A 26,936-nucleotide genomic window follows, 5' to 3' on the forward strand; every position below is an offset into this window, starting at 1 on the left:
GGGTTTCTCTGTGGCTTTGGAGCCTGTCCTGGAACTAGCTCTGTAGACCAGGCTGGTCTCGAACTCACAGAGATCCGCCTGCCTCTGCCTCCCGAGTGCTGGGATTAAAGGCGTGCGCCACCATCGCCCGGCGATAATTTGTTTCTTGTGCAGAGTACCCAGGTTCAATTCCTAGTATCTCTTCGATGGCTCACAACCACTCAAACTCCACTTCCAAGGGATCCAGTGCCTCTGACATCCTTAGGTAGCAGGCCATGCACATTGTGCACATATATTTATGCAGAGAAGCTGATAAACACAAAGTAAATACATCTAAAATGCATAGCAGCTTTATGGAGAATTTAGCAGAGACAAGAATTGAAACTCAAAACCTGGAACCCACAGACTAGGCAGGAGACCTTTGGAGCATTCAAGCACACGAGGCTCTCAATGGAGAATCAAGTCATCTTCACCAGAATGGATGGTGGTGTCTCTGAGAGGCCAAGAGTGAGATTCAAACAGATTGTAAAATAAATAGACACTTAATAAAAGTGACCCTCAACCCAGTTTAGAACTGTAAAGTGACTTGTTTTGGGAAGCATTGTTTGACATGAGAAGGGAAAATTGTATTTTTGGAACTAGTGACCTAAATTGAATTTTAAACAACTATATAATATAATGCTGTGAGCTAGATCCTGCACAGGTTGAGAGTGTGAGTGATGTGTGTGAGTGTGTGTGTGTGTGTGTATGTTAGAGAGAGAGACAGAGACAGAGAGAGATCATTGTCCATGCTAAAGAGTGGCCTAGAGGTCTGGAGGAACCTGCTCCTGAGAAAGCACTTCCTGCCTTGGAGAACACTAACCCTGCTCTTTTCACATCTGTTCCAGGGGGCCGAAGCGATGGTTCTGGAGAGTGTTATGTTTGCCATTCTTGCTGAGAGGTCACTTGGGCCAAAACTCTATGGCATCTTTCCCCAAGGCCGACTGGAGCAGTTTATCCCGGTAAGATTATGTAAACCACAGGTGAGAGGTGAACTCTGTTCCTCCTAGAAGCAAAAGTCTGAAATTCTGTCATTTGAAATACTAAATGTGATATTTATAAATGTGAGGACTAATAATTGGGAGGTAGCTCAGAAGCCATGAGCTCTTGTTGCTTTTCTGAGGATCTGGATTCAGTTCTCAGTACTCTGACCTCTGTGGGTACCAGATTATGCACATGCAGATAAAACAGTCACAGAAAATAAAGCAAATAAAGTCTTAAAAGGAATTTAATGTGATCTGTGTAAATAAACTGGGTCATAAGTAAAGACGAGGAAAATGTGTTGAATGTAGCTGAGATGGTAGAATGATTGCATTTAAAGAATATATAGTAACCTTTCTTTAATACATAGACATAGTTATACAAGTTATATATGTGTATAAAATGTGAGAGGCTGGAGAGATGGCCCAGCAGTTAAGATCACCACCTGCTCTTCCAGAGGATCCCAATTTAATTCCTAGCACACATATGATGGCTAACAACTAAATTCTGTAACTTCTAGTTCCAGGGGATCCAGCATTCTCTTCTGACTCTTTGGGCACCACACACACACACATGTGGTACAGACATACATGTAGGCAAAATGACTGTGCATACAAAAATACATCTTTAACAAAATTTTAAAAATACACACACACACACACCAAATGTTTTGCCATTCTACTGCCACTTAAATATTTCCCTTTTCACCTTATTCTCGGCTTCTGGAACCGTCTTTATGGGGTGGAACAGCATTCATACTGCAGCCCCTTATTCTTGTCTCTGTCAGCCTGCCTTTGTTTCTGCTTTCCCACCATCCAAGGTCTCCATCCTATCCTGCTGCTCTGGGCCTGTTCTGTTTCCAAGAAGTTGGTATTATCTGTCTTCGTCTTGTCCTGAGGCTTATGGGTTTTGGATATTTGTTTTTGTTTTGTTTTATATAAGTTTTCTGATATAGGCTAGGATATTCTGGAACTCTTGGCATATACTTCCTTTAGCATCCTTCTGGATATACAGTGAACTGTGGCAAACAGGGTCAGGACAGCCTGGTGTATATTCATATTTTCATAGACAGCACCTTGAGTCGTGGCAAGAAGAAAGCACTATGACCCTTGTCTTCACAGAACTTACTCTGAACTAGATGGGAATTATTTTTTTGTTTTTGTTTTTCAAGACAGTGTTTCTCTGTCCTGGAACTCACTCTGTAGACAGGCTAGTCTCAAACTCAGAAGGCCAGCTGCCTCTGCCTCCTAAGTGCTGGAATTAAAGGCGTGCTCCACCACCACCTAGCTCAGATGGGAATCTTTAGAAGACTCTCCAAATGGAGAATGACTGGGCCATGGATCAGCTTCAGTTCAGAGGGCCACATGCATTCATAGATACAAATGAATACAGACAATTTTTGAACACTGCACCTGGCAGTGTAAACAACTCTTAGTGCAGCTTCCTTTAATCCCAGCCCCTGGGAAGGAGTTGCAGGCAGACCTCTGAGTTGGAGGCCATCTTGATCTATATGAAGTTCCAAGCTAGGCAAAAACTGAAAACTGAGGCTCTGTTCAAAAATAAATAAACAGTAAATTCTTGAGGACTATTGTCCATCATGGCTATACACCTCTAAGATCAGCACTTGAGACGTGAGGGCAAGAATCTTCATCCTCTGCTACATAGGAAGGTTCAAGGTAGCCGGGGCTACATGAAATCCTCTTTTACTGATTTTTGTCTTTTTTAGTAGTATCTTATCCTCTTACTTTCCTATATATGGCTTAGTCACCCAAATTAAAAAATATGTCTTATCAAAAACACAAAGAAAAATATAGCACATAATACAGTACATAATACTTGATAATGAATGATTGACTTCCTTGCTTATATATTTATATGCTGTACCTTTTATTGTCATATTATGAGTGTATTCCTTCTATGCCTTAATTTCAGCACCTGGGAGGCAGAGGTAGGTGAACCTCTGGGCTTGAGGCCGTCCTGGTCTACATAGTGAGTTCCAGAACACCCAGGGCTACACAGAGAAACCCTGTTTTCAAAAAATTAAAAAGAAAGAAAGAAAAAGAAAACAAAAGATTAAGCCAAACTGGTGGCTCACACCTGTGATCCCAGCAGGCTGAGGCAAAAGGATCACCTTAAATTTGAGGTCAACCTAGGCTACACAGTTAAGACCCTGTCTATAAAATAAGCAAGAAAGCTAGGCATGAAAGGCTAGGCTATACATGTCTTTAATCCCAGTACACAGGAAGCAAAGGTGGGATGATCTCTGTATGTGGAGACCACAACCTGGTCTCCATAGTAAGGTTCAGGCTAGACAGGGAGATATTGTCTGAAAGCACACAAAGAAATTTCCTGTAATGAGTGTCTTGTGTTCTGTAAGTCTGGCATCAGCTGCATAGGCATGCCCTGGATCTCTTGGTTGCATCATTTCTCTTGTGCCTGATTTAATCTTTCTTGTATTTTATTTATTTATTTATGTATTTGCTTACTTGCTTACTTATTTACTTATTTATTTTTTGCTCCTTGTGGCCCTAGGAGCAATGGGTTAAAACACAATTTGTGTGATAGGCTTAAACTACTTAGCTTTGTTACGTACACTGTATGGTTGTAGTAATCTAAGGACACATTTCTGGGAGTGTGTTCCATTTGTTAAGTGTATTATGTGACTGTAGTGACTTTTATTTTTCAAGACAGGGTTTCTCTGTGTAGTCCTGGCTGTCCTGGAACTCGTTGTAGACCAGGCTGTCCTCGAACTCACAGAGATCCACCTATCTCTGCCTCTTGAGTGCTGGGATTAAAGGTGTGCGCCACTACACCTGGCTGTAGTGGCATTTTTGAAAGCTGAGTGAGCTGCCCCCAGAAGTCCTGAGTATATGATTAGTGGATGCTGATTCCCCGTCCATATAACAGCATGGCTGTTGAATGCTGTGGAGAAGATTCCAGAATCAAGGAGACTTTCTATGCATGCTTCAGTGCTAGGTGTCAAATACCTTAACTGTTGAGTTTTCCACTGGGTTTGGTAGAATCTCCTTCACCTTGGAAGCAACTCTGAGAGAGTTGAGTGTTATTTCTGCTCAGTGCAACAGGAAACAAGGCACTGAGGAATGAAATCACACACCTAGCTCGTGTCTTTTTTTTTTTTTTTTTTTTTTTGGTTTTTTGAGACAGGGTTTCTCTGTGGCTTTTGGAGCCTGTCCTGGAACTAGCTCTGTAGACCAGGCTGGCCTCGAACTCACAGAGATCCACCTGCCTCTGCCTCCCGAGTGCTGGGATTAAAGGCATGCGCCACCACCGCCCGGCTCTAGCTCGTGTCTTAGAAGCAAGAATTTGAGCAAGATTTCTCTTACTGGGCAGCATTCTTGCCATAGGCCTGCTGCTTTGTAGCTTCAGGAAGACCCCACCTTGAGTCCTGCAGGGGTCCAAAGGATTTCCTAGACTATAGAATCCCTTGAACACCTCTGGAAAGGCTGTCAGGATGAGCCAGGCCTCAGGTTATGTCAGCGACAGCATAGTGTCTACAGGGTAAGTTTTGACCTTCATGTCCACCTAGTGTAGCACATGACTGCTCCACGTCAACCCTGGTGCTAAGGACACAGCAGGAGCAGTTGGCAGCCCTCTATAGGATATTCAGCTGGTGGAGTACTGGGAACTACTGAAGACAGGCTGTCAGTTTTGGCAAGTGAGAACACCAGCTGTAGCCGTAGAGATCACAAGAATGGTGTTTCTAGTTTACTGAAGGAGGTACTTCCTCAGGTTCTTAATGAGGTAGACCTGCTTCTCTCTGTAGAAGTCATGGAACGTAATGGGTCATCACCTGTAGGGATACTGTCTATCCTTCTTTGATGGAGGACAGGCTCTCATTGTCAGACTGACCTTGAACTCACATATCTGTCTGCCTTTAGCTCATGAGTTACTGGGATTAAAAGCATATATCACCATGCCTGGCTGCATGCCCATTCTTAAGAAAATTTTGTGCACTGGTTGAGGCTTGAATAACTTACCCATATACCCATATTGGTTTTTTTATTTTTTTTTTTTCCGAGACAGGGTTTCTCCGTAGTTTTTGGTTCCTGTCCTGGAACTAGCTCTTGTAGACCATGCTGGCCTCGAATTCACAGAGATCCGCCTGCCTCTGCCTCCCGAGTGCTGGGATTAAAGGCGTGCGCCACCACCGCCCGGCTGGTTTTTGGTTTTAATGTGGTGTGGTTTCAATACAATTGTTAGATGGCAATGATAAATGTCAGTACCTGAACCCCCTTTTCTGTTCCAGAGCCGGAGATTGGACACTGAAGAATTACATTTACCAGATATTTCTGCAGAAATAGCTGAGAAAATGGCCACATTTCATGGAATGAAAATGCCATTCAATAAGGAACCAAAATGGCTTTTTGGAACAATGGAGAAGTGAGTGTTCCAATTATTTGGTCCTTGTCTCTTTTACCCTGGTGACTTTGGCAGTAAGCAGAAGTGGGTGTTTCTCATTTGCCAGGGCGGTCAGAGGCCCCTTTGGATCATTGGTGTGCATGCCATCACTTGCAATGTGTGTCTCATGATAGGTCTTTCTTGCATGAATCAATCAATTCCTGGACCAAGAAAGAAGACTTCTTTGCAAAATTGCTGTGGGTGGGTGGAGAGCCAGCTTCCCTAAGAACTGTAGGTCTAATCTTCCCCTCTTGGAGACCACTGGGCTTCCTTGGGCTTGGGACTGACTGGAGTTGGGTATGTGAGTGGGGCCTGAGAATGCACCTGCTGAGCCTAACTCTGGTCTTTGTCTTTCCTATGACAGGTACCTGAATCAGGTGCTAAGACTTAAATTTAGTGGGGAGGCCAGAGCTCAGCAACTGCACAAGATCCTTGCTTACAATCTGCCTCTGGAGCTTGAAAACCTGAGGTGAGTATAGCCTTCTGTCCGCTGCCCTGGGTTGGTAAGCTTCTCATCTACAGAGTAAATCCTGGTGACTCCCCTTTCACTCCCCAACCCCCACCCCAGACAGGGTTTCTCTGTATAGCTTGGTCGTCCTGGAACTCACTCTGTAGACCAGACTGATGTCAACTCAGACCGGCCTGCTTTTTCCTCCCTGCTACGATTAAAGGTGTGCACTACCTCACCTTTGGGGGTGGGGGTGAGCTTGTCTTTTTAAGATTTTATTTTATTTCACTGAGCCATTAGCCCTTAATGTAGATCGCCAAGTGAGGTTTTGCGTAGGGCAGGAATGATGGGTGAAGGTAGTAGGCCAGAAAGATGGGAAACTAAATCTAAATCCTGGGAGACATTAATTTTGAAATTTAAATTTGAAAGGTGGCATATACCTTTAATCCCAGCTCTCAGGAGACAGGCAGGTGGATCTCTGTGAGTTCAAGGCCAGCCTGGCCTGTAGAGCCAGTTCCCGGACAACCAGAGCTACACAGAGAAACCCTATCTAGAGAGAGAGAGAGAGAGAGAGAGGAGAGAGAGAGGGAGGAGAGAAAAGAGAAAAAAAAAAAACCTTGAGATTGGTTTCTGAAAGGAAACTTGTGTCTGTCTTCTTGCTGAGCCTTGGAGCAGACGTGTACTATGCCAGGTGGAAATGGTACTAAGACCTTTAAAGAGTTCTGACTTTATTTGGACAGAAAGCAATTGTCTAGTTCTGATACATGCATGAAGGAAACTACTCTGGGGGCATCTGCTCTAAGTCGGGGCAGGCTCATGTGGAACAGTGTGTGCTAGGATAGCATGAGCAGAGTGTGCAGGTGCAGCGGAGAAGAGTTGGCAGTGTAGAAAGGCTGAAGGGGCTCCCTGCCAAGACACACGAACATGGATTTCAGAATACGAGTGTGTGCTGTGCTAGAATGCTGCTCTTTGCTGGCCGCGTGAGTCTGCGTGCAAGCACCTTACTTTACTAAACTAGAGAGGTAACAGTGAGGCTTTCTTTTTCTAGGTCATTGCTGCAGTACACTAGATCTCCGGTTGTATTTTGTCATAACGATTGTCAAGAAGGTAAGAATTGCCATGGTGTGCTTTTGTGTTATACTTAAAAGACAGCTGATGTATGTATATGAGCCATGCAAGATGGTGGCACAAGTGTACTAGCGTACTGGAATAAAGTGCACCCAGTCAGTGAAGTGTAAGGGTAAAATTGAGCTAGAGCTTTAAACCAAAGGATTATACTAAGAAAAACAAGTTCTCAAAAAAATGAGTAGAGTATTCATCAACGAAAGATCTGGAATGAGGCTACATGTCCCTGTTGATGTGTAATCCTTTAGATATTCCTGCTTTAGCCGGCAAAGCAGAAGACCCAGATCATGTGGGCTCTATGCAACACACTGAAACCACCTTCCCATAATACACACACAACTAAAGACTCAGACCACTTCCCTTGAAAAATTGCAGTGAAGTATGCCACTCTCACAGAATTGTACTGGTATAATAGTTTTTAAAACACCCAACTGCTCAGCTCCTTTTGCCCACACTGTCTGCCTATGTTGCTTTGATGTTCCATCTGCCCTGACACAGATGAATACAGTCCTTCTCTGCGGCTTTATCCTAGGCTTTGTTGATCTTTTGTCGGTTTGGTTTTGAATTTTCTTTTTGTGTGTGCAGGGAGTTAGAGACAGAATTTCTCTGTGTAGCTCTGACTGTCGTGGAATTCACTATACAGACCAGGTTAGCCTCAGTCACAGAAATCCTCTTGACTCTGCCTCCTAGGTGCTGAAATTAAATCTGTGCTCCACCACCACTCAGCTATTATTTGTTTTCAAGACAGCATCTTGCCATGTTGCCCAGGCTGGCCCCCAGATCATGAGATTAGGTAATCATACCTCTAGTTTTTTAGTTCTAGATCAGTTTCTTATGAAGACTCCTCATCAATATGCCATTAATTTGAGCCAAAGTGCTTTTCTGATTAGCTAATCATTCCTTGCCCACTAGTTGGGTAGAACAGGGTATAGAGATTTCAGCGGCAGCTTTGTGCTAAGTTAGCCACACCCTTCTGGGCCTGATGGTGGGTGAATAAGGTATGCAGACCATCATCACCAGAGAGGAATTGTCTGATGGCCAAGTGTAGAAAGGATAGAAATGATAGCTTGCATTTATTTTGTTGTACAGTTTTGGGTGTCTGCCCCATTCTCGTTTTTCTTGCTGTTGGAAGCAATAGGAGTATACTGCAGAGCCTAGAAACTAGCTCCATTAGAAACCCTGGGAGAGGGAGAGTGGCCAGAGTTAGCAAAGGATGGAACTCCAGGCCCATTCACCCACTCTTGAGTTGCTGAACACATTAGTAGAGAATCTAGGAGAAATGGGCTGGTACAACCAGGCTGGCAGTCACACACCTAGATTCATTGCTGGAGGAAACGTGGCCATTGTCTGTCTTCTTGGGTTGGAACAGCATGCAGGGACAAATCAGTTGGGCCCCCGTTGGCCATCTGGTGACGGCAACCCAATCCCAAGGCTCCAGGAGATTGAGGTAAGGAGACCAAATGCAACCTAACACAAACTGTGAGGTGTCTGGAAAGTACTGCTCCAGACAGTGCTGAGTGCCCAGAAGGACAGGGACTAGGAACAAGAGATCCTGGAGCCTCCCTGCTTAGAGCAGGCCATTGTGACAACTTGTACTCGGTCTGCCCTTTTAGGTCTTTAGGACCAAAGCTGAAATGATTCAGGGCCAGAATCACTCTTAATTGTTGCCCAAGGATTTGAGCCTTGTGTTTAAAAAAAAGTCTTGTCATCCAAATCTTTCATAGGTAATATCTTACTGTTGGACGGCCGAGAGAATTCTGAAAAGCAGAAGCTGATGCTCATTGATTTTGAATACAGCAGTTACAATTACAGGTAATGTGTTACAGTCAAATGCTGATTTCAATATAGTTTCATTACTGTGATACAGAGCAGTTATAGGCACAAACAGCACACTGAGCAGAAAGGAAGGTGTTTTGCCCCTGAGGCAGGTCAGCACAGACCTGCCCAAGCAGTTGGAGCAACTACTCACAAGCAGTTTACCTCTCTCTCTCTGGAGTCCCAAGATGGTTGTCCTGACATGAGTACTGATTGCCAAGGAAGCACTGTGCTCGGGTGCGCAAGTAGCATTTAGGTGGTACTTTGGTTTGCAGTCTGCTATGGATGTTCATCTAATGTCTGTGCATTAAGGCTGCCATTCTCTTGTCTGCTCCAGAAGCCTACCTTAGGAACCAGAGATCCCACTTGAGGCTCATTCAGCTTTTTAATATATATTTTATGTGTATGTATGAATATCATGTGTGTGTCTAGTGCCAAGGACCTGTGGAGGCCAGAGAGGTCATCAGATCTGTCATGGGTCCTCAGCAAAAGCAGCACATGCTCTTCAGCATTGAGCCATCTCCTCAGCCCCCATTCAGATTCTCCCTTTCTGCTCAGGCAGCCTGCAGGTCCTGCAGCGTGCCTCACATCTTGCCTGCATTGTTCTCTTTCAGGGGATTTGATATTGGAAATCATTTCTGTGAATGGATGTATGATTATACCTATGAAAAATATCCTTTCTTCAGAGCAAACATTCGGAAATATCCTACCCGAAAACAACAGGTATAAGACTTATTTGCACTGATAAATTAGCTTTATATGTGAACTAGCTTTACACAGTTAGGATTACATGCTCATTTTTTATTTTACTTGTATTTATTTTGTTTTGTTTTTGAGACAGAGTCTCACTGTAGCCCTGACTATCTGAATTCACTATGTAGACCAGGCTGCCGTTGAAATCAGAAATCTACTGGCCTCTGACTCATGAGTGCTAGGATTAAAGGCTTGTACCACCAACTCTGGAACATACTCATTCTTAAAAGATAGTCTATATATTCATTTAAGAGAGAAAGAGGGAAGGAGAGTGGTTTTTTTCTAGGGACTGAAGTTGGGACCTCTTTACATGCCAGATGGGTATTCTATACTACTCAGCCACATTCCAGCCCCATGATAGCTCTGCTTAAATTATGGCAAAAAAGGCTTAGGAAAATTCTTTTACTTTGTTAAAAGCATCATTTTGGCTGGGGCTGCTTAGGAAGAGGGGGAAGAGAATTGTGAGCCTCGGCTACACTGCAGTACAATGCATCATAGTAAAGAGGAGTGCTGTAGATCAGTGGAAGCATTTGGGTAGTGTGTAAGAAGCCCTGGGTTCAATCCCTAATAACAGTAGTAAGTTTTGCTTTGTTTTGGTTTTTCAAAACAGGACTGTGTAGCCCTGGCTATCCTATAACTTGTTCTGTAGACCAGGTTGATCTTGAATTCATAGAGATCTGCCTGCTTCTGCCTCCTGAGTGCTGGGCTTAAAGGCGTGTGCCACCACTACCACCCACCACAAGACAATAATTAAGTTTTGTTCTGTTGATGTGGGGTGCATACTGAACATCTGGGTCCATATTTTGGTAACTCCCTGCGCTGTAGACACCTGGTTCAGTCAGGAGGTGGCAGACCTCCTATGGTTCCTCCAGTGTTTGCCAAAAGCCCTACTTCCTAGGCCTGTGTGCTAGACTGAGCATCCTGTGTGTAACTGGAGGAAAAGCGTCGCTGTGAATGGTTTCTTTCTCATCCTGAATCTCAGGAGGACGCTGGTTATGTGGAGTATCATTTCTTGTGGGAATTATGCTCCTGGGATTCTCTCATTTCTCAGCCTATCTCTGAAGCCTGGGTGGAAGCTTATTGGGGTTTGGTCCTGAAAGTGGACAGGGAATGAGCAAGCCAAACTCACCTAGAATTCCACAGCTGCAGGATGGTGGCTCGAATGCTCCCTGTGAGGACAGATGTGAACAAGCCAAGGAGCATCAGGAGCCACATGAAGAGGCTTCAGGAATTACACTCCATTCCAGGGCTGGCCCTTTACATGGGAGCTTGCTAAGATAACGGAAAGTGTCATCACTCTGTCTGCACACATTTTAAGGCTGTTGGAGACGAACTTGAATGTGTCCAAAGCTAGGCAGCCAAGCCTCTGGGGTTGGGGAGCAGAGCACAGTTGACAGCATTGGGCCTAGGCTTGGTGGAAGAGGAGCTGGACCCAGAGGGTGGATAGTTCCAGATTTCAGAGCTGTCAGAATAGCTGGGAGGAGGGAATAGCAGCCAGGGGCAGACTGTGGTGATGAAAGACGGTGCTAAAACTTTAGAATAATGTGCAAGTTACTTTCTAGTTACATTTTTCTGAACTGTTGAGATGATGCAGGGGATGTCTCTCTTAGTCAGAGGGAGCTTGACCAGCTTGTGCGGAACCCTCGATTTGATCCCAGCACCACATAAATAAATAACAGAAGGAAAGATAGTGTGCGTGTGGGGCTCTGTCAGATATTAGCTCTGTGTATGTTGAAGTAATATAGAGCTTTTCCCCCTTAATCTACTGTAGATACTTTATAGTGCATGGGTTTTCCTGGCATGAATATCTGTCTGTTCTCTATGTGTATACAGTGCCTGCAGAGGCCAAAAGAGGGCATTGGATCCCCTGGGTCAGGGTCAGAAATCACCATGGCCTTGCTGTTCTCACTCTAGCAGTACAAAGGCAGTGGCAGCCTGTGTGATAGGCGTGTTTGTTTTAACCATCATCCATCCTAACACAGTCAATTCTTTTTTAAGCTCCATTTTATTTCTAGTTACTTGGCTGCATTCCAGAATGATTTTGAAAGCCTCACTGGTGAAGAGCAGTCCGCTACAAAAGAAGACATGCTGCTTGAGGTCAACAGGTAAGCTTTGCCTTGTAAAGTTGCTGCCAGTCGGTGTGGTTTTGTCCTGAGACTGGAGATGGTGACATGGCTCTACTCACCTGCTGCTGTCCTAACATCAGTAGGAGAGGACGGTGTGGGTGACTGTGGGCTGGAGAAGCTCCTGCTCAGGGAACAGCTTCCTTCTGAGTGCATAGGGTGGATTTTCAGGAGCTGCTATCAGCTGGGTTCTATATACTCCCCTGCAGCAGAGCATGGCCACCCCAGTGTCCTGTGTTCCCTGGTCAGGCAGCTGAATGCAGTCACACCAGTAAGCATTCCCGTGGTAGAGGTGGGAAGAGTCCAGTCCCTTCACACACAGTCCCACAAAAGGGCCAAGGCAACAGCTCTTAATGCATTAAGAGATGCTTGGTAGCATGGCCGTGGGTATGATGTCTTTGGTTCCCTGACTGACCTTGCATGACTTATGTGCTTCTGACTTTTGTGATTACAGATTTGCCCTCGCCTCCCATTTCCTCTGGGGACTTTGGTCCATTGTACAGGCCAAGATTTCATCCATTGAATTCGGGTACATGGTATGTTTCAGGCTCAGTTTTTTTCTTTCTTTTTTCTTTTTTTGGCTGCAAGGAAAGACTGTAGTGTGTGAATGCTTGGCAGGAGCATTTGGTGACCTGGTAGCACCAGGTTAGTTTGGCTCTGGAAACCCTTTTTGCTGGTGTTAGCTGCCTCACTCGAGGGCTATAGGTGCTGCTTGCTAGCTTCAGCCAAGTGCTAGCTGGGTCACTAAGTGAAGAAAGGTGACTGACGCCTTCCAAAGTACGGCTGTATATTCTTGTCACCACACTATACTCCAACCTCAGATACCCAGCTTCATGTTGGAGGCAGACACCATTGTAAGTCAGGCCATCATCTGCTCTAACATCTGTCTTTGTTCTTGACATGGACTTTTTTGTCTTGTGACAGGTCACACCCATACTAGGGTGACTCTGTTTTAGATGAGAGGTTTGGTAATGATGCCATCAGGCAAAGACAGGAGAAATGTGGATACTTAAATTAAAGCGGATTTGGGGGTCAGCAAGATGGTTCAGCAGGCAAAGGCCTCTGCCAGTAAGCCTCCTGATACCTAGTATTTAGTGCCCACGTGGGGGAAGAGAACTGACTGTAGCAGGCTGTCCCTTGTCCTCCTCGCGTGCTCTGTGGTGTGATAAATGAATTGTGGTTTGATCGGATGGTACTGTTAGATGGAACGGGCTTCAGAACAAGGATGGGCACCAGGCATGCAGGTGTGCTTCTGTGGTGGGGCGGTCCACGGCAGCAAGTTAGGCACTTAGAGGTACAGGCATGGGTTTCCAGGTCAGGTCCACCTGACCACACAGTGATGTGCTGCTTGCTGTCTCTCAGGAATATGCCCAAGCCAGGTTCGATGCCTACTTTGACCAGAAGAAGAAGCTTGGGGTGTGAATGGGATGACTCCACTCTGCACCACTGGACTGCAGGAGGCGGCTGTGCCAGGCCCTCGGTGGAGCGTTGCTGTGCCCACTGCCCTGGGCAGAAGGTCTGGACGGCTCACTACTGAGCATCGATGTGTATGATACTACAGACTATATTAAAGTGGAGTAACATTTCTTTCATCTTTGTTTACGCTCTCACTAGGACTCTGAACCATGATTGGAAGCAGAAATATAGTACAATAGTGCAATAGCTCAGAACCCACCTAACCTGGAGGCCTTTTGGCTGCATGGCTGCAGCTTTCAGCCATATACGGCCCCAGCCGGACAAAGCAGTGCCATTTGGGTACTCCAAGCACTGACTTAGGATATTAATGTACTACAACACACCTGTGACCGGGCTTTGTAGATGACAATGTGACAGTGTGTTGTTGGTGATGCTTCTGAAGGGCGAGTGAGCAGACATACTGTGAAGTAGCTCATCGGGTCGAGCCCGAGCCGTGGGCTCTGTGGATGGGCAGACTTCCTGGAGAAGCAGGTACACTTGAGCTACATCTGCAGGAAGTAGCTGCAGCCTTCCTGTGCCTGCCTACGCATGAGTACATGGGCCAGTGTCACTGACTGGCCGTGACGTCAGTGTCTCCTGACTGGGGAGGAGCAGTGGGGCCAGCTTCCTCAGCCTTTCTTGCCTTCCCTCTGCCTAGCCTGGAACTTGGATATCTGTCCAGGATTCTCCAAAGCTGCTTCCCATCTGGTACCACTGGGAGACAGCAGCTGTATGTGGGGTACTGGGGTGCAGGTGGACTAGAGCTGTGAAATCCATGTACATTAAATGCCCAATGGGATAAACTTAGAATTTTTTTTTTACTCTGAATTCTCAATTGTTTTGTGCACATATTTCTGCTACCACCAAGACTGTATTATACAGAAAAATAAACAACTTGAAAACCATCCTCAGGCTGTGACCCTGTGTGTATGTCAGTGCCTTGTTCTCCATGTGACGAATGCCAGGTTAGGTACCCTCCTCATCATCACACCTCATGCTCTGTCCACCACATGCTGGTGTTTCCATGACCCCAGATAGCAAAGATCCTGGGATCGGTCCACCCTTCCTGCTTCGCCAGGAGTTAAGGCCTAGACAGCAGCAGAGGAAGCTGCAGTTGTCCCTATTACTCTGACCAACACAACTTCAGCAGGAACACTGGCCTCTCTTGGAACTCTCCACTGGAGCTTAGGATGAACGTGACCGTGGCTGCTTGTCCTCAGTCTCATAGTGGCTTCTCACCAGCTGACTCGAATAACAGACTCCTTCACCATCTGCTTGATCACTCCTCATGATCTTATCTTTAATTATGTGGTGGGGGAGGGGTAGCTGCACATAGTATGAGTGTCCCAGAAGGCCAGAGGAATAGGATGTCCTGGAACTGGAGTCACGGGCAGTTGTGAGCTGTCTATGTGAGTGCTGGGAACCAAACTTGGGTCTTCTGCAAGAGCAGTAAGGCTCTTAACCACCCCATGCTTTCCTGAACCTTCCTATTGGTGACAGTGTCTTTCCCAAATGACCTCTGTAGCCCTGTCCCCTTCCTGCCTGCTGATTCCTGTCCGTGTGCTGAGCCTTTCCAGGACTTCTGACTGGCCAAGTGAGCAGGGATCAGGTCCATCTGAGCCTGATCACACCCATTAGTGGGGATGACTACCAGGACAGTGCTTGCTAGTGCTATAGCAATGCTGTTCCCATGGCAACCAGAATAGCCTGTCCAAGCAGGTAAGTGTCAGAGCTAGGGTAGACCTACTGGTGTCTCCTGGGAATCATCCACAGCTCTTCTGCCCAGCTCTGTCACACTTCTCTTAGCTTAGTCTGCCAAGCATGTGAACTGTCTAAAAGACTGCTATTCCCAACCCTGCACAGGCCACACCCCTCCCTGCAGCTTGGCCAGGACCATTGTGGCTAGCTGTGCCCAGAGCAGCTCTGGCCTCAAAGCAGCCTTTGTTGCTGGGCCTTCAGCTGCATGAGCTACTTTGTAACTTGGCTGGAAAACAGGGCCTCTAGTCTCTGACATGCACTCCCACCTCAGCCAAACATGGAGGGAAGAGGACCTTAAGGATTTCAGGTAGGCAGGGCCTGAAGTCAGCCAGTTTGTACGCCTCCTCCCACCTAACTAGAATCTACTCCCACCAAACTAGAACGTCCCTTCTTAACCCTAGATAACTCTTTTGCACCCAAAGAGTCTGTGGATGTGTTCATGGGTTCTCATAGCAACTTCTAAAAGTCTTAGGTCCTAGACCAGTGCCTCCTGCCCACTACCTCAGCTGAAGGTGGTCTAAGTATCCAGCATATTGGGAATCCAGAGTTCTAACCATTGTAGTGTCTGCCCAGTCTCATAGCCCAGAGATGACCAAGGCAAAGTTCCTGGGCCAGCCAGTTCTTTATTCCTTTCCCGATTTGGAGAGGCAGGGATCACAGTGGATTTACTCATTGTCCACAGTGAAGGTGAAGGGACTGAGCTTGTAGCCAGTACCAGAGTAGAACTTGTTCTGGAACTCCACCCTGGGGGTGAGAAAGGGGCCAGTGAGGAGAATGCCACCCTCTTCCCTCCATGCCAAGGCTCACTACGGGTGTGCTCACCAGTGCAACCGCAGGGCATGCAAGAAGGCTGAGAGCCCTTCCATCACTAGCAAGATGGCCACAGTCAACACAGCAAAGGCAGCAAACACAGGGACCAGCACCACTGCTGCCACGCCCATCTCTCGACCCATACCCAGGCCTATGCGCATCACCATGGCCCACAGGACCTCAGATAGCTCTGCACATAAACAAGGGGACAGTGGGATCAAGGATGGGGTAATGCCTGTTAGCATCCCCACCCACAGTAGCATCCTTGAATCCTCCCTGGAGCTGGTGAGAGGCACCTCTGAGGGGAACCCAGTTTGACAGGGTAGGATATGGATGCCTGGGAGAAAGGTCACTCACGGGCATGGGCTAGGCTCAGGGCCCAGAGACGCAAGTAGGAGGCTGTGTTGGAGATGCAGCCCAGGCAGAATTCAATGGTGTGGATGGCCTGGTGCATAAAGACCTCAGAGGGGACGAACTGCACGATAAGAGGCAGTGAGACAGCAGCTGAGGCTGGCAGCCCCCTCCCAACAAGGAAGTGCTGCACCCACCGACCTCAGCTTCCTCATCATCCCCTGGGATCCCAGCCTTCTCCTCATCAGGGCTCCAGGTATTCTCCGAGGTGGAAGCATCGGAGGAGGCCAGAAGCTTGTCGCTGTCCTTGTCCTAAGAGCAGTAGGTAGCATCAACAGCTCCAGCCCCAGAGACAGCCCATGTCACCTGCCCATGCCACCCACCCAGCTGCATGGAGCCACAGGGAAACAAGGAGCACCTCCCACGCGGCCCTCCTTCCCCTACTCCTCCCTATTTCTACCTGTTGGCCTGCCAGCCTTCTGTGACGGTGCTGCCGCAGCAGGTACAAGGGTGTGCCCAGCAGCAGGATAGGAACGGTGGCCAAAGCCAGGACCACCAGCACATACTGTACCACTTCCTGTGGGCAGAGGGCAAGGCCACCACACACAGTGTGTGCATGCAATGAGTGGCTTGGTATGGGACCCCTGAGAAGGGACTTGAGGTTCCCAGCACCCCCTGGTGAGGCTCTGCAGGTCCAGGTGGCCCCGGGACTGAAGTGGGGGTCCCCAGGGGAAAGGGTCTGAGCTTACCTGCCCATGGAAGAGTGGCTGATTGGTTGGGCTTTGGGCAAAGAGGAACATATTGATAAAGTGGATGAGGATGCTGGGAGCCGTGGAGGCGCTGGCAGCTGAGACCTGCAGCCACTTGTAGACAATGAGGAACACAAGATAGCCAAAGAGGCCCAGGAGGAAGATGAGTTCCGGCAAGGTCTCTAGCAGGAGCCGGTGTGCCTGGCCAAAGTGCCTGTGGGAAGAGACAGGTCACAGAACACTCCAGGCCCCACGAGGACACTGCCCATTCCCACTGGCAGCTCGGGCTCACATGTGGTTGAAGATGCTGAGGAACACCCCGAAGGCCATGTGGGTGACCCCAAGGATGACAGACATCTTCATCTTGAAAGAGTTGAGGAAGCTCAGGTGGTTGGTAGCCAGGCTCCAGATCTGGGGCAGTGGGAGAAGTGGGTACTGAGGGACACCATGGTCAGTTTTGCCAGGGCACCTCCGGTTGTCTCATCACCTTCCTGCTGCCCGATGAACCCAACCAGAACTCCCTCCCAAGTGTGAATCACACCTGTGCACCACGACCCGCAGTCTGGATACTGTTTTTACAGGCCTCTCTGCCTGTGTGCCAGCAGAAAGTGTCCAGTGCCAACTGACAAAGGGGCAGTGGACAGATGGAGCTGTGGCACCCTGGCCAGCCTCCCAACGGCCTCCACCACTCACATGCACCAGTGTGGCCCCACTTACCGGGTCAATGCCAAAGGGATACGGTCCCAGGAAGACACCGGTGATGTTGGGGTTCAGGGTGAGCATGGGATGCTGGGACAGATACTTGTCACTGCAGTGATAGTAAATGATGTCAGGGCTGCGCAGTGGACCAGGGGCCCTAGGTGGGTAGGGATATAGGTCCTACCTCCAGCCTGACTGGTTGGCCATGGCAGCCACACTCCAGCCCGAGGGGAAAATGGTAGTGGCGCGGCTGAAACACTCGTTGTAGATGAAGCCAGTGTAGATGGAGAACAGACCCATGAGCAAGAGTAAGTAGCGCCCCCCGAAGAAGGTCTGCCAGATCTGGGGGAGTCGGAGAGATGGTGTGATGCGAGGCTGCTCAACGCTGTCCTGTCCTCTACCCCTGCCAGGCATGGATGGTTCGTACCTCATTTTGTGCGGCTTTCATGGCTGGCCGGTTCTCCGTGAGGACCATGGCCAGGGCGAAAAGAAACATGAGCAGTCCGTGACCCACGTCACCAAACATCACAGCGAAGAGAAAGGGGAAGGTGATGATGGTATAAGGAGCTGTAGGCAGACAGGAGACAGTCAGGCCGATTCCCACGGGGGAGGGGAGCAAGACCTGTCAAGAGTGTGTTCGTGAGGCAAGGATCACAGTGTCAGCCCCATCTGCCTGCTTCTCCACCCATAAAATGGAGATCCCAGTGCCACCTCGCAGGCCTGCAGGTGACAGGCTGTGGGCACAGGTGGAACAGTTCCACCTGCAGTTAAAGCTGGAGCTGCTGCTGAGTGGCCCAGGATGGTCTGGTCTTGAACTCCCGAAGTGACCCTCCTGATTGCTATTGCTTTGTGTGTGCTTGTGTGTGGATGTGGGTGGGGTCATTTCCCAGAAGCCTTTCCATCAATAGTGTTTGTCATTATCCTGGAACTTCGCCAGGGAGCTGCCTGGCCCCAGCTCCCACGTCACCACCATTGGAGTTACAGCCATCTGCTGCTGAGCCTCCGTGGGCTCTGGAGAGCCACTGGCGGTCTTCAGGCTTTGCTGGCCTAGCAGCTTCCCAGCTGTTGTTAAGTGTTTTCTTAAGAACATTTATTTGCTAATTTATTATCGGGAAGGTGTGCCTGTGTGAAGGTCAGAGAACTTGTAATAGAAGGCTCGCCTCCTACGTGGGTTCTGGAAATTGAACTCAGATTGTCAGACTTACCGACAAGCTTTACTCAATGAACCATCTCTCTGGTCCCAACTGTTACATTTAAGATCTTTAAGCTAGGCATGATGGCTCGTACCTGTAGGACCTTGTCTGGTGGCACTAAGGAGGCAGAGGTAGGCAGATACTGTGAGTTCAAGGCCAGCCTGGTCTACCTGGAGAACTCCAGGACAGTCAGGACAACAGAGAGAAACCTGTCTCAAAAAAGCCAAAAACAACAACAACAAAACAAACAAACAAACAAAAAACAGTGCTAAACAAATCAAAAGGGGAAAAAACAAAAAAAGCTTCACATACAAATATCCAAAGGACAGAGAGCCGGGTGGTCCTGGTGGGCAGTAAGCAAGTTCCAGAAGGCCAAACTGGTTAACCTAATCTCAGGAATTAGGGTTGGGAGGAGAGTCCTAGTGCAGGCATCTAATATGGGCTTATTTGTTATCCCTTCAGGAACTAGACTGTTGCCCTACCACAGCTCAGATTGTGACTTAAAGAAGTGGTCAGGTGGGGCTGGAGAGATGGCTCAGAGGTTAAGAGCACTGGATGCTCTTTCCAGAGATCCTGAGTTCAATTCCCAGCAATCACATGGTGGCTCACAACCATCTGTACTGAGATCTGGCGCCCTGTTCTTACATGCGCGTGCGGGCATACATCGAGGCAGAATGTTGTATAAATAAATAAATCTTAAAAAAAAAAAAGAAGTGGTCAGGTGCCGGGTGGTGGTGGTGCACACCTTTATTTAATCCCAGTACTTGGGAGGCAGAGGCAGGAGGATCTCTGTTAGTTTGAGGCCATTCTGGTCTACAAAGAGAGTTCAATGACAGCCAGGACCATTATATAGAGAAACTTTGTCTCAGAATCAGAAAACAAAAAACAAAACAAAACAAAAAAAATGATGTGGAACTAGCTCTTGTAGACCAGGCTGGCCTCAAACTCACAGAGATCTGCCTGCCTCAGTGCTGGGATTAAAGGCGTGTGCCACCACCCGCCCGGCTGAGCCTTGAACTTTCTATGTAGCTGAGGATGACTGACTTTTATCTTCCTATTTATTTATTTGGTTTTTCAAGACAGGGTTTCTCTGTGTAGCCCTAGCTATCCTAGAACTCACTCTGTAGACAAGGCTGGCCTCAAACTCAGAGATCCATCTTCCTCTGCCTCCCAAGTGCTGGGATTAAAGTTGTGCACCACCATCGCCCAGCTATGACTGTTTTTTTTTTTTATAAATATTTGTAGTTGTTGAAAATTTTTATTTATTTATATTTTATGTATGAGTTCTCTGCATGTATATCTACATGCCAGAAGAGGGCATCAGATCCTAACACAGATAGTTGTGAGCCACTACGTGGTTGCTGGGAGTTGAACTCCGGACCTCTGGAAGAGCAGCCAGTGCTCTTAACCCCTTGAGCCATAGCTCCAGCCTGACTCTGAATTCCTGTTCCTCCTGAGTGCTCGGATCCTGTGCTCAGTTTCTCCTGAGGATTGGGCCCGGGACTTCGTAAACTTGCAAGCACTCTGTCAACTGAGCTCCACCCTCACCCGGTATCCCAACTTCCTAAAAATGCAGCACGGCAACTACAGGCTGCTCGGGCGCTCTGACAGCCACCAGCCTTCCTAACACTGCTCTAAGTTTGTGCTACTACTCTGAGACCCACAGCAACTAAGAAACGCATCAAAACCAGTGAGCTAGACTTCAAGCCCCTCCCAAGCCTGGTTCCTGGACTGATCCTTGCTGGCTCCTTGTGGACTTAACAGCAGAAATAAATATAAAGTCCCAGTGGGGACTAAAGCAAACTGGGGAATAAGCCTCTATTGCAAGAGGATGGGGTGGCCCAGCTCCTAGCCCTCTCAAAGTGTGTACCCCGAAAGCAAAGGCCTCCCTGAGATCCGGACAGAAGCTGAGAAGGCTGGTCCCTAGTGAGGATGCAGTGGCTCTCACCAGGGTTGACTTCTCGGTAGCGGCCCACACCATAGGCATCCACAATGCCCTGGAAGCTGGCGGTGAAGCGGTTGGTCCGGATGAGGGTTGGAGGCATGTCCCGGCTGGGTATGCGGTGAGCAACAGCACTCACTCCTGCCTCGCTCTGGGGTGCACCGGGGTGGAGAGGCAGAAGCTGATGGCACAGGCTTCAGAAACCCTGGAGCCCCCACCCAGGCCCAGCCGAGACTGAACATGGCGATGGGATAGCATGGAGGAGCTTGGTCAGCCTGTCCAAATCTGGGGCATTTGCCAAAGGAAAGTGTGCCTCTTCTCATCAGGTAGCCCAGGAGAGGGACCCATGCCCACTCTGGAGAACCAGTTCTGCACCACCAGGTGTGTCCCCTTGGGCACCACCACTGCACCCATTGGGAAGGGGCCTGAGGCTACTAACAGGCTGAGGTCACATAACCACTGCTTTGGAAGCGCAACTTTATAATTCTCATTCTCTTGTGTAGCTTGCAGAGACTCCGAGAAATCAGAGGAGGGAGGGTTATGGGGCCAGGACCATGTGGGTAATGCCCCGGGGGAAGGGACTTCTAAGAAAGAGACCCCCGTCCAATCCCACGGCAAAGGCGAGGTACTGGAAGCTTGAGGTGCCGAGAGCAGAAGGAGGAACAAGCAAAGAAAGCATGTGCTCCTGGCAGCCCGTATGCTCACTGAGCCATCCTGGAGCGCCTGCTGGAGGGTGGGCAGGTCCCGCGTGGCACACCAGACCTCGGCAATGAGGCACTTGTGTGTGGTGCTCACACTGCACTGGTTGAGAGCCAAGTACACAGCCTTCATCTTGCGGATCTGCACCTGCCCTGGTGGCAGCAGCTGCTGTACCCGGCCCAACACCTGGCTCAGGAATCGTTCTGCTTCCCCCAGGACCTGGGACCAAAAGTGGCAATCAGAAGCGACAGTGAGGGAGGCTGTGGGGATCAGGCCACGTGGGTGCTCACCTCCTGAAGCTCCTGGCTCTGCTGCTGCAGCTGCTGCAACACGGCATGCCGGGCTTCCTCTTGCTCCAGGTAAGGGAAGACGTGACAATGGAAGCTGGTGGGGAGATGGGGTTTAGAGGGAGCCACCAAGCAGAGCTGGGGTCAGGACAAATTTGGTGAAGGTGTTACAGGGGCCTGGGGTACACAGGGTCAGCAATATCTATCTGGGAGCCTAACACAGCGGTAGGGGGCTGGATACCTACAGAGACCGAGTGGTCACACACACGAGGCTCACCAGTCTGTGATCTTTCGGATCTTCTGACCGATCTGCTCACCCCAGTAGGAGATGACAAAGGTCATCCAAGTTGCAGGCTCACCCTGAGGGAGTCAGGCTTAGTTAATCCCTGGAGCCCTGGATCCTCCCAACCCCCACCCCCATCCCACCCCTTGCCAGCTCACCGTCACCGGGTCCTCCAGCTGCCCCTCTGTCTCCCGAAAGCTGGCAATGAGGAAGCCGCGGCAGGCTCTCCAGAGCAGGCGCTCCAGGGCAGCAGCCTTGTAGGGCTCCACAGCACCTGCCACAAAGCTGCCAGCGGGGCTGGAGGGGGGCTGCAGCCTCCCATCCCACCCACCTCAGCAGGAAGCACCCCGGGCATGCTCCCACACGCAGAGACACAGGGGTCATCCTGTCCCTTCTCTGGCTTATGGGAGAAGCCAAAGTACTCCACTCACTTGACCTTCAGGTCTGCATGTGGCCCCCGAGCCTCTGGAAGCAGGGGCGTTCTTTCAGAGGAGGGTCCCTCAGTGTGGGCAGCTGCCATCTGGGCACCAAGAGACATTGTGAGCCCCAGCCCAGGTCGTCTCCTGCCCCGTCCCTGTCTTGGCTGGGGCTCACCGGGGGGCCATGGCTCTGGCTGAGCACAGCTGAGTGGAGCTGCAGTTGGTGCAGCTGGGCCCGCAGTGCCTGCTGGTTGCCTCGAACGTTCCGAAGCTCCTGGGCCAGGCGGTCCGTCTCCTCCTGGATTCGCAGCAGCTCTCGGGGAGGTGGTGCTGGCAGTGTCCCCTCAGGTGGGGGCAGTGTCAGGCCAGCCCGCTGTACTTCTTCCTGTAAGAAGGCTAGACACAGAAAGCGGGGTCAGGGGAAGCCACACAGGGTCATGCCACCTAATAGCTACTGTTAGCTAAGGGCTGCTAGACACGCAGGGAGATCCCAAATGCTCGTCAAGTGCTATTACTAATCCACTGAGTCAGAGAGTTCCAGAAAAATCCCCGGTCATACTGATGTTCAGGAAGCTCTGCTCCCTGGGCTCTGCCCTCGCCTCTGGCCTACGAAGAAGCAGTCCAGCCCTCGACCCCAGCCTCTGCCCACACCAGTCCTCCTAGAGGAGAAAACTCAGCCCATGCCTCTTGTTTCCTGCCATTTATTCTGAGTTGTGGACTGACTCCAAGCTACTGCACCGTGCTGTAGGGCCTCTGCTCCACCCACTCAGAGTAAGGATACCCTACAGACCCCAGCAGCAACTCTGGTCGGTTTTGCCTGCACTCCCTGTCTCTGCCTTCCACCTGGGTAACCGAGGTACTTCCCCCTCAGACCAAGTTTGCCCAGTCTCCTTCCAGGAAGACAGCCTGGAACGTGGGCCTGAGCCCAACTTACTGAAGGTCTTCTCTAGCTCCTCGCAGCGCCGGACATCCACCACAAAGCGCCTCTGGAAGGCACTCACGGATGCATTGAGCTGAGAAGGATACACAGAGGACTCAGAGTCTTAGGGAGGGGACCAAGGAGGTCACTGCTCTGGGGTCCAGCCCTGAGGCACCGCCTCCAAAACGTTGCTAGGTGCCCAATTAGTCTAAAGATGAGCTGGAGCTGACTCAACCCACGCCAGTGGGCATGGGAAGAGCACCTGTGCTAGAAGGAGGGGGTGGGATGCTCCTGCAGGGGCCAGAGGGCCAGGGGCCTTAAGAGGCCCCTTCTGGATGTGGGGTTACCTGCCCAAGACTCTGTCCCCACTCACGTCTCTAAACTCCACGAGGCCCAGCTCACCCAGCTGGCTCACGCAGGTGTAGGCAGCCGCTGTGGGCAGCAGGAGCTGGACCAAGGCCACCTCTTCACTCCGGAACATGGAACCCATGATCCTTAGGACAGGCAAAAAGGTTAGTCAGGAGTCCTCTCCAGGCAGGCGTCCATACACCTACTCCCATCCACTGGACAGATAGAGAAACTGAGGCCCAGCAAGGTGGAATGGATACGAAGGTTGTCCCTAAGCTAGCTTTCCAAGGCCTCCTTGTCCCAGTCCAGCCCAGCAGGGGCCAGACACACTGGCTCCGCCCAGTGCTCTAGAACCTCTCTCAGCCCACCCTTGCTCTAGACTCCTGCTAATCCCTGGGATCCCAGGCTCTAGTCCTGAGGCTGTGACAGCTGACGTCCAGTCGGCCTCCCTACACAGGCAGTGGGGTGGGGGTGGAGTGTACTCTAGGTCTCCTGGGGCTAACAACCTGAAGAGGTTGATCGGCTGGGAGCTGCTTTTGGCCAGCTGGCTTGCCAGCATTTCCTGTGGGGTTGGGGACAGTTTAGTGTTGAAACCAATGAAAGTGAAACTGTGGAGCAATGAACAGGAAGGCCTGGTGGCCTTGCTCCAACCCCAGCAGGCACAGACATTTCCTGATGAGAGTGGACTCCAGTGGGCCCTGCAGTTGCCCCCAAGCCCACTCTCCCCAGGCCCTGGTCTGCAGCTAGGGGTCCTAGTGGGACAGTTTCCTCGGCACACTATGGAGAGGAACTTTAGGGCCCAGCTTGTTGTATGGGTCTGCCCAGAGGCCACTTCCTCCCCAAGGCCTGGTTTTCTTAACTTAAAAGGGAACCACAGTCCTATCCCTAGCCTGGGAGCAGAAAGAATTCAGAGGGTAACCAAAGACTTCAGAAGAGACAGACCCTGAACAGGCAATGGTGGGCAGGAAGGGCTGGGTGCCATCACCCAAGAGCATGGCTCTAGCCACAGAGCAGAGGGCTAGGCACCAAGTCTCTAAGGTGCTGCCTAGATTGTGACCAACTCTGTGCCCACTAAGGAGGTCACTTGCCTTCTCTGGGTCTGTATTTCCTCTTCATTAAATAAGACTCGGCCTTGCCGGGTGGTGGTGGCGCATGCCTTTTAATCCCAGCACTCAGGAGGCAGAGGCAGAAGGATCTCTGGGAGTTTGAGGCCAGCCTGGTCTACAAGAGCTAGTTCCGGGAGGCAGAGGCAGGTGGGTCTCTGTGAGGGGGGAGGTGAGCTAAAGACCAGAACCTTTGTATCTTCTATAAATACCACCACGCCAAGGCAACCGGCCTTTTTTTCTCTTTTTTTCTTTCGTTTGCTCTTTTTTTTTTTTGTTTGCTTGTTTGTTTTGTTTTTCAAGACAGGGTTTCTAAGTACCCTGGTTATCCTGGAACCAGGATCAGGCTGGAGATCAACCTGCCTCTGCCTCCAGAGTGCAGATATTAAGGACGTGCAACGCCGGGCAGCCGTCTGCCGCCACCACCACCACAATGACCCACCCCAGCCTTATCTTATAGGTGAGTCAACTCAGGTTGAGTCAGGTGAAGCTAGGCCCAAACCAGAGAGGGGTCTGTTGGAGACCAGCGGGAAGCTGCCATGATGGTCACGTTCTGACCTGTCCCAGCACCATAACCAACACCGCCGGGCTGCCCCACCCCAACCATCTAGATACAAGACAAACGGAAGTACCTCCCTGCCCCCTGTAGTCCACACTGTGCACTGGGATTTAACAGCTCCTGTCTCCTGCAGCCAGCAGGGCATCACCTGCGGGATAAACCCACACACACCGCTTGTGCTCCAGCCTTCCCCGGATGCCCTGAAGCTCGGTTTCACTCCTGCACCCCTTTCTTGGTCCTTCCTTCAGCCTCTTCTCCCAGCTTCTGCCTTTGGAGGATTACGGCACGAGGAAAGGAGTTGGAATCCGCCTCGAGCCCCGCCACTTCCTAGTTAGGTGGCCTCTGTTTCCTCATCTGTAGAATGGGTTCCTCCCTAAGAACCAGACGCAGCAGAAGGCTCCCTGAGCTCAGGCCGGGTGAGGTGAACGCCGAACTTGCCCAGTGCTAGCAACCCATCCTCCTGCTCCTCCTTGCGGCCTGCCTGCACTCCATACGGCCTGAAACCGGCGCGTGGCCTCTGAGCTTCCTCCACCCGGAGTCGGGTGGGGTGCCTGGACCCCTGCCCGGGCAAAGGAAGCAGGTCGGGGACAGGGCTGAGACTCCGCGGCCCCGCGGGACACTCACCCTGGTGGGCACGTCGCTCAGCGCCGCTTTAGGATCTGAGCCCGGGCAGCCGGCGGGAGCAGTTCACTCCAGCTCCGAAAGGCAGGGGAGTGGGCGTGGTCTGCGGTGCCCCGCCCACTGTCCGTCCCGTCCCGTCCCGCCCCCGCTGAGTTCGGGCTGTTGCGGGGAGGGGCGGGGGGGCGCGACTAGAAGGAAGGTGGCATTTGAGAAGTTTCTAGGTGTCTCAGAATCGTTTACTCCCGGGACTGGGAGATAACCGACAACCATGGTGCGGGGTAGGGCCTTGGGAATAGGCCACCTTCCCTTCCCTCTTAAAACCTACGTCCTGATGGGTCCTAGAACACACAGGCTGGTACTAGGATCCAAGATCTGTTGCTATCCCCACCTCACCCAGACCAGTCTAAGCGTCCCAGAAGGCTGGCACGGGGCTGCCCCACTCTTTGGGTACCTCTCCACTGGCAGCAGGGCGTTTGTTAGGCCAATCTTTGCTGAGGAAATTGCACCCAGGAGGCCAGGAGACTCTCCAGGAGCTCCCGGTCTTGAGGTTCCAGTGTCTGGAAACTGAAATTCAGGGTCATTCAGCTGCCTGCACTTTGGACAGACTAGACTGTACCCACTGGGGACCACAGGAACAAGGGGCCCCTCAGCTCTAATGATCCTTGGACCCCATATAGTAAACAGGGCCTTGGTGTGTGTGGGGAGTATGGAATGAAAGCCTGGGGCTACCTGGAAATGGAGTCAAGGTGGGCATCCTCAGGACACAGCTGTCACATGCCTGATCTGAGGTGTGAGAAGGACCCTCATACAAGTACAGCAGGGGTCACAGGTCAGTGCTCTTCAGTTCAGGCAAACCAATGACCACAGAACTGTTATGATTGCTCTGAGGTAGAGGTATACCTTCAGCCATGAAAAGCCACCCTCCCAGTGTGTGTGCACACATGAAACAGCCAGCCTCCCAGTGTGTGTGCGCACATGGAACAGCCAGCCTCCCAGTGTGTGCGCATATGAAACAGCCAGCCTCCCAGTGTGTGTGTGCACATAGAACAGCCAGCCTCC

The 26,936-nt window shown here is 50.2% G+C and overlaps 2 protein-coding genes across 6 annotated transcripts in view; one reads left to right on the forward strand and one right to left on the reverse strand.

Moving 5' to 3' along the window:
• Chka (choline kinase alpha) overlaps window positions 1–14,042 on the forward strand; it is a 48,467-nt gene extending 34,425 nt beyond the window's left edge. For all 3 annotated transcript variants that reach the window (XM_050136540.1, XM_050136541.1, XM_050136542.1), the window contains 9 exons: window positions 867–980; window positions 5,267–5,400; window positions 5,783–5,887; window positions 6,915–6,973; window positions 8,716–8,803; window positions 9,421–9,529; window positions 11,558–11,664; window positions 12,137–12,218; window positions 13,045–14,042. In XM_050136540.1, the coding sequence (XP_049992497.1) occupies window positions 867–980; window positions 5,267–5,400; window positions 5,783–5,887; window positions 6,915–6,973; window positions 8,716–8,803; window positions 9,421–9,529; window positions 11,558–11,664; window positions 12,137–12,218; window positions 13,045–13,104 (858 nt within the window). In that variant the 3' untranslated portion in view covers window positions 13,105–14,042. The remainder of the gene's footprint in view (window positions 1–866; window positions 981–5,266; window positions 5,401–5,782; window positions 5,888–6,914; window positions 6,974–8,715; window positions 8,804–9,420; window positions 9,530–11,557; window positions 11,665–12,136; window positions 12,219–13,044) is intronic.
• Window positions 14,043–15,498: 1,456 nt separating this feature from the next.
• Tcirg1 (T cell immune regulator 1, ATPase H+ transporting V0 subunit a3) lies at window positions 15,499–25,998 on the reverse strand. 3 transcript variants are annotated; one of them, XM_050136539.1, is made up of 21 exons: window positions 25,881–25,985; window positions 25,428–25,629; window positions 23,620–23,740; window positions 23,262–23,340; window positions 22,503–22,723; window positions 22,340–22,428; window positions 22,067–22,193; window positions 21,903–21,985; window positions 21,629–21,722; window positions 21,345–21,557; window positions 20,646–20,790; window positions 17,932–18,071; window positions 17,689–17,846; window positions 17,523–17,613; window positions 17,098–17,216; window positions 16,806–17,019; window positions 16,517–16,633; window positions 16,258–16,368; window positions 16,063–16,180; window positions 15,718–15,895; window positions 15,499–15,639 (listed from the first exon to the last, which is right to left on the reverse strand). In XM_050136539.1, exons 3-21 carry the CDS (start codon window positions 23,734–23,736, stop codon window positions 15,561–15,563), a joined length of 2,493 nt encoding a protein of 830 aa, XP_049992496.1. In that variant the 5' UTR covers window positions 23,737–23,740; window positions 25,428–25,629; window positions 25,881–25,985; the 3' UTR covers window positions 15,499–15,560. The 3 variants fall into 3 exon arrangements, with proteins under 3 accessions (XP_049992496.1, XP_049992495.1, XP_049992494.1); XM_050136538.1 differs by having other exon boundaries at window positions 25,330–25,629; XM_050136537.1 differs by lacking the exon at window positions 25,428–25,629 and having other exon boundaries at window positions 25,881–25,998.
• Between the last annotated feature and the right edge of the window lie 938 nt (window positions 25,999–26,936).

Source organism: Alexandromys fortis, unplaced genomic scaffold (genome assembly GCF_014885135.2).
Source record: "Alexandromys fortis isolate MF-2015 unplaced genomic scaffold, M_Fortis_MF-2015_v1.1 scaffold_3, whole genome shotgun sequence".
NCBI lineage: Eukaryota > Metazoa > Chordata > Mammalia > Rodentia > Cricetidae > Alexandromys > Alexandromys fortis.

Bases quoted from the DNA above. Each gene is read 5' to 3' on its own strand.
- Tcirg1 (XM_050136537.1), bottom strand. From the start codon at position 23,736: ATGGGTTCCATGTTCCGGAGTGAAGAGGTGGCCTTGGTCCAGCTCCTG. The intron at 21,558-21,628 runs GTGAGCACCCAC...TTTTGGTCCCAG, and splicing joins AGAGCCAGGAGCTTCAGGAG to GTCCTGGGGGAAGCAGAACG. The intron at 15,640-15,717 runs GTGAGCACACCC...TCTCACCCCCAG, and splicing joins CATGCCCTGCGGTTGCACTG to GGTGGAGTTCCAGAACAAGT.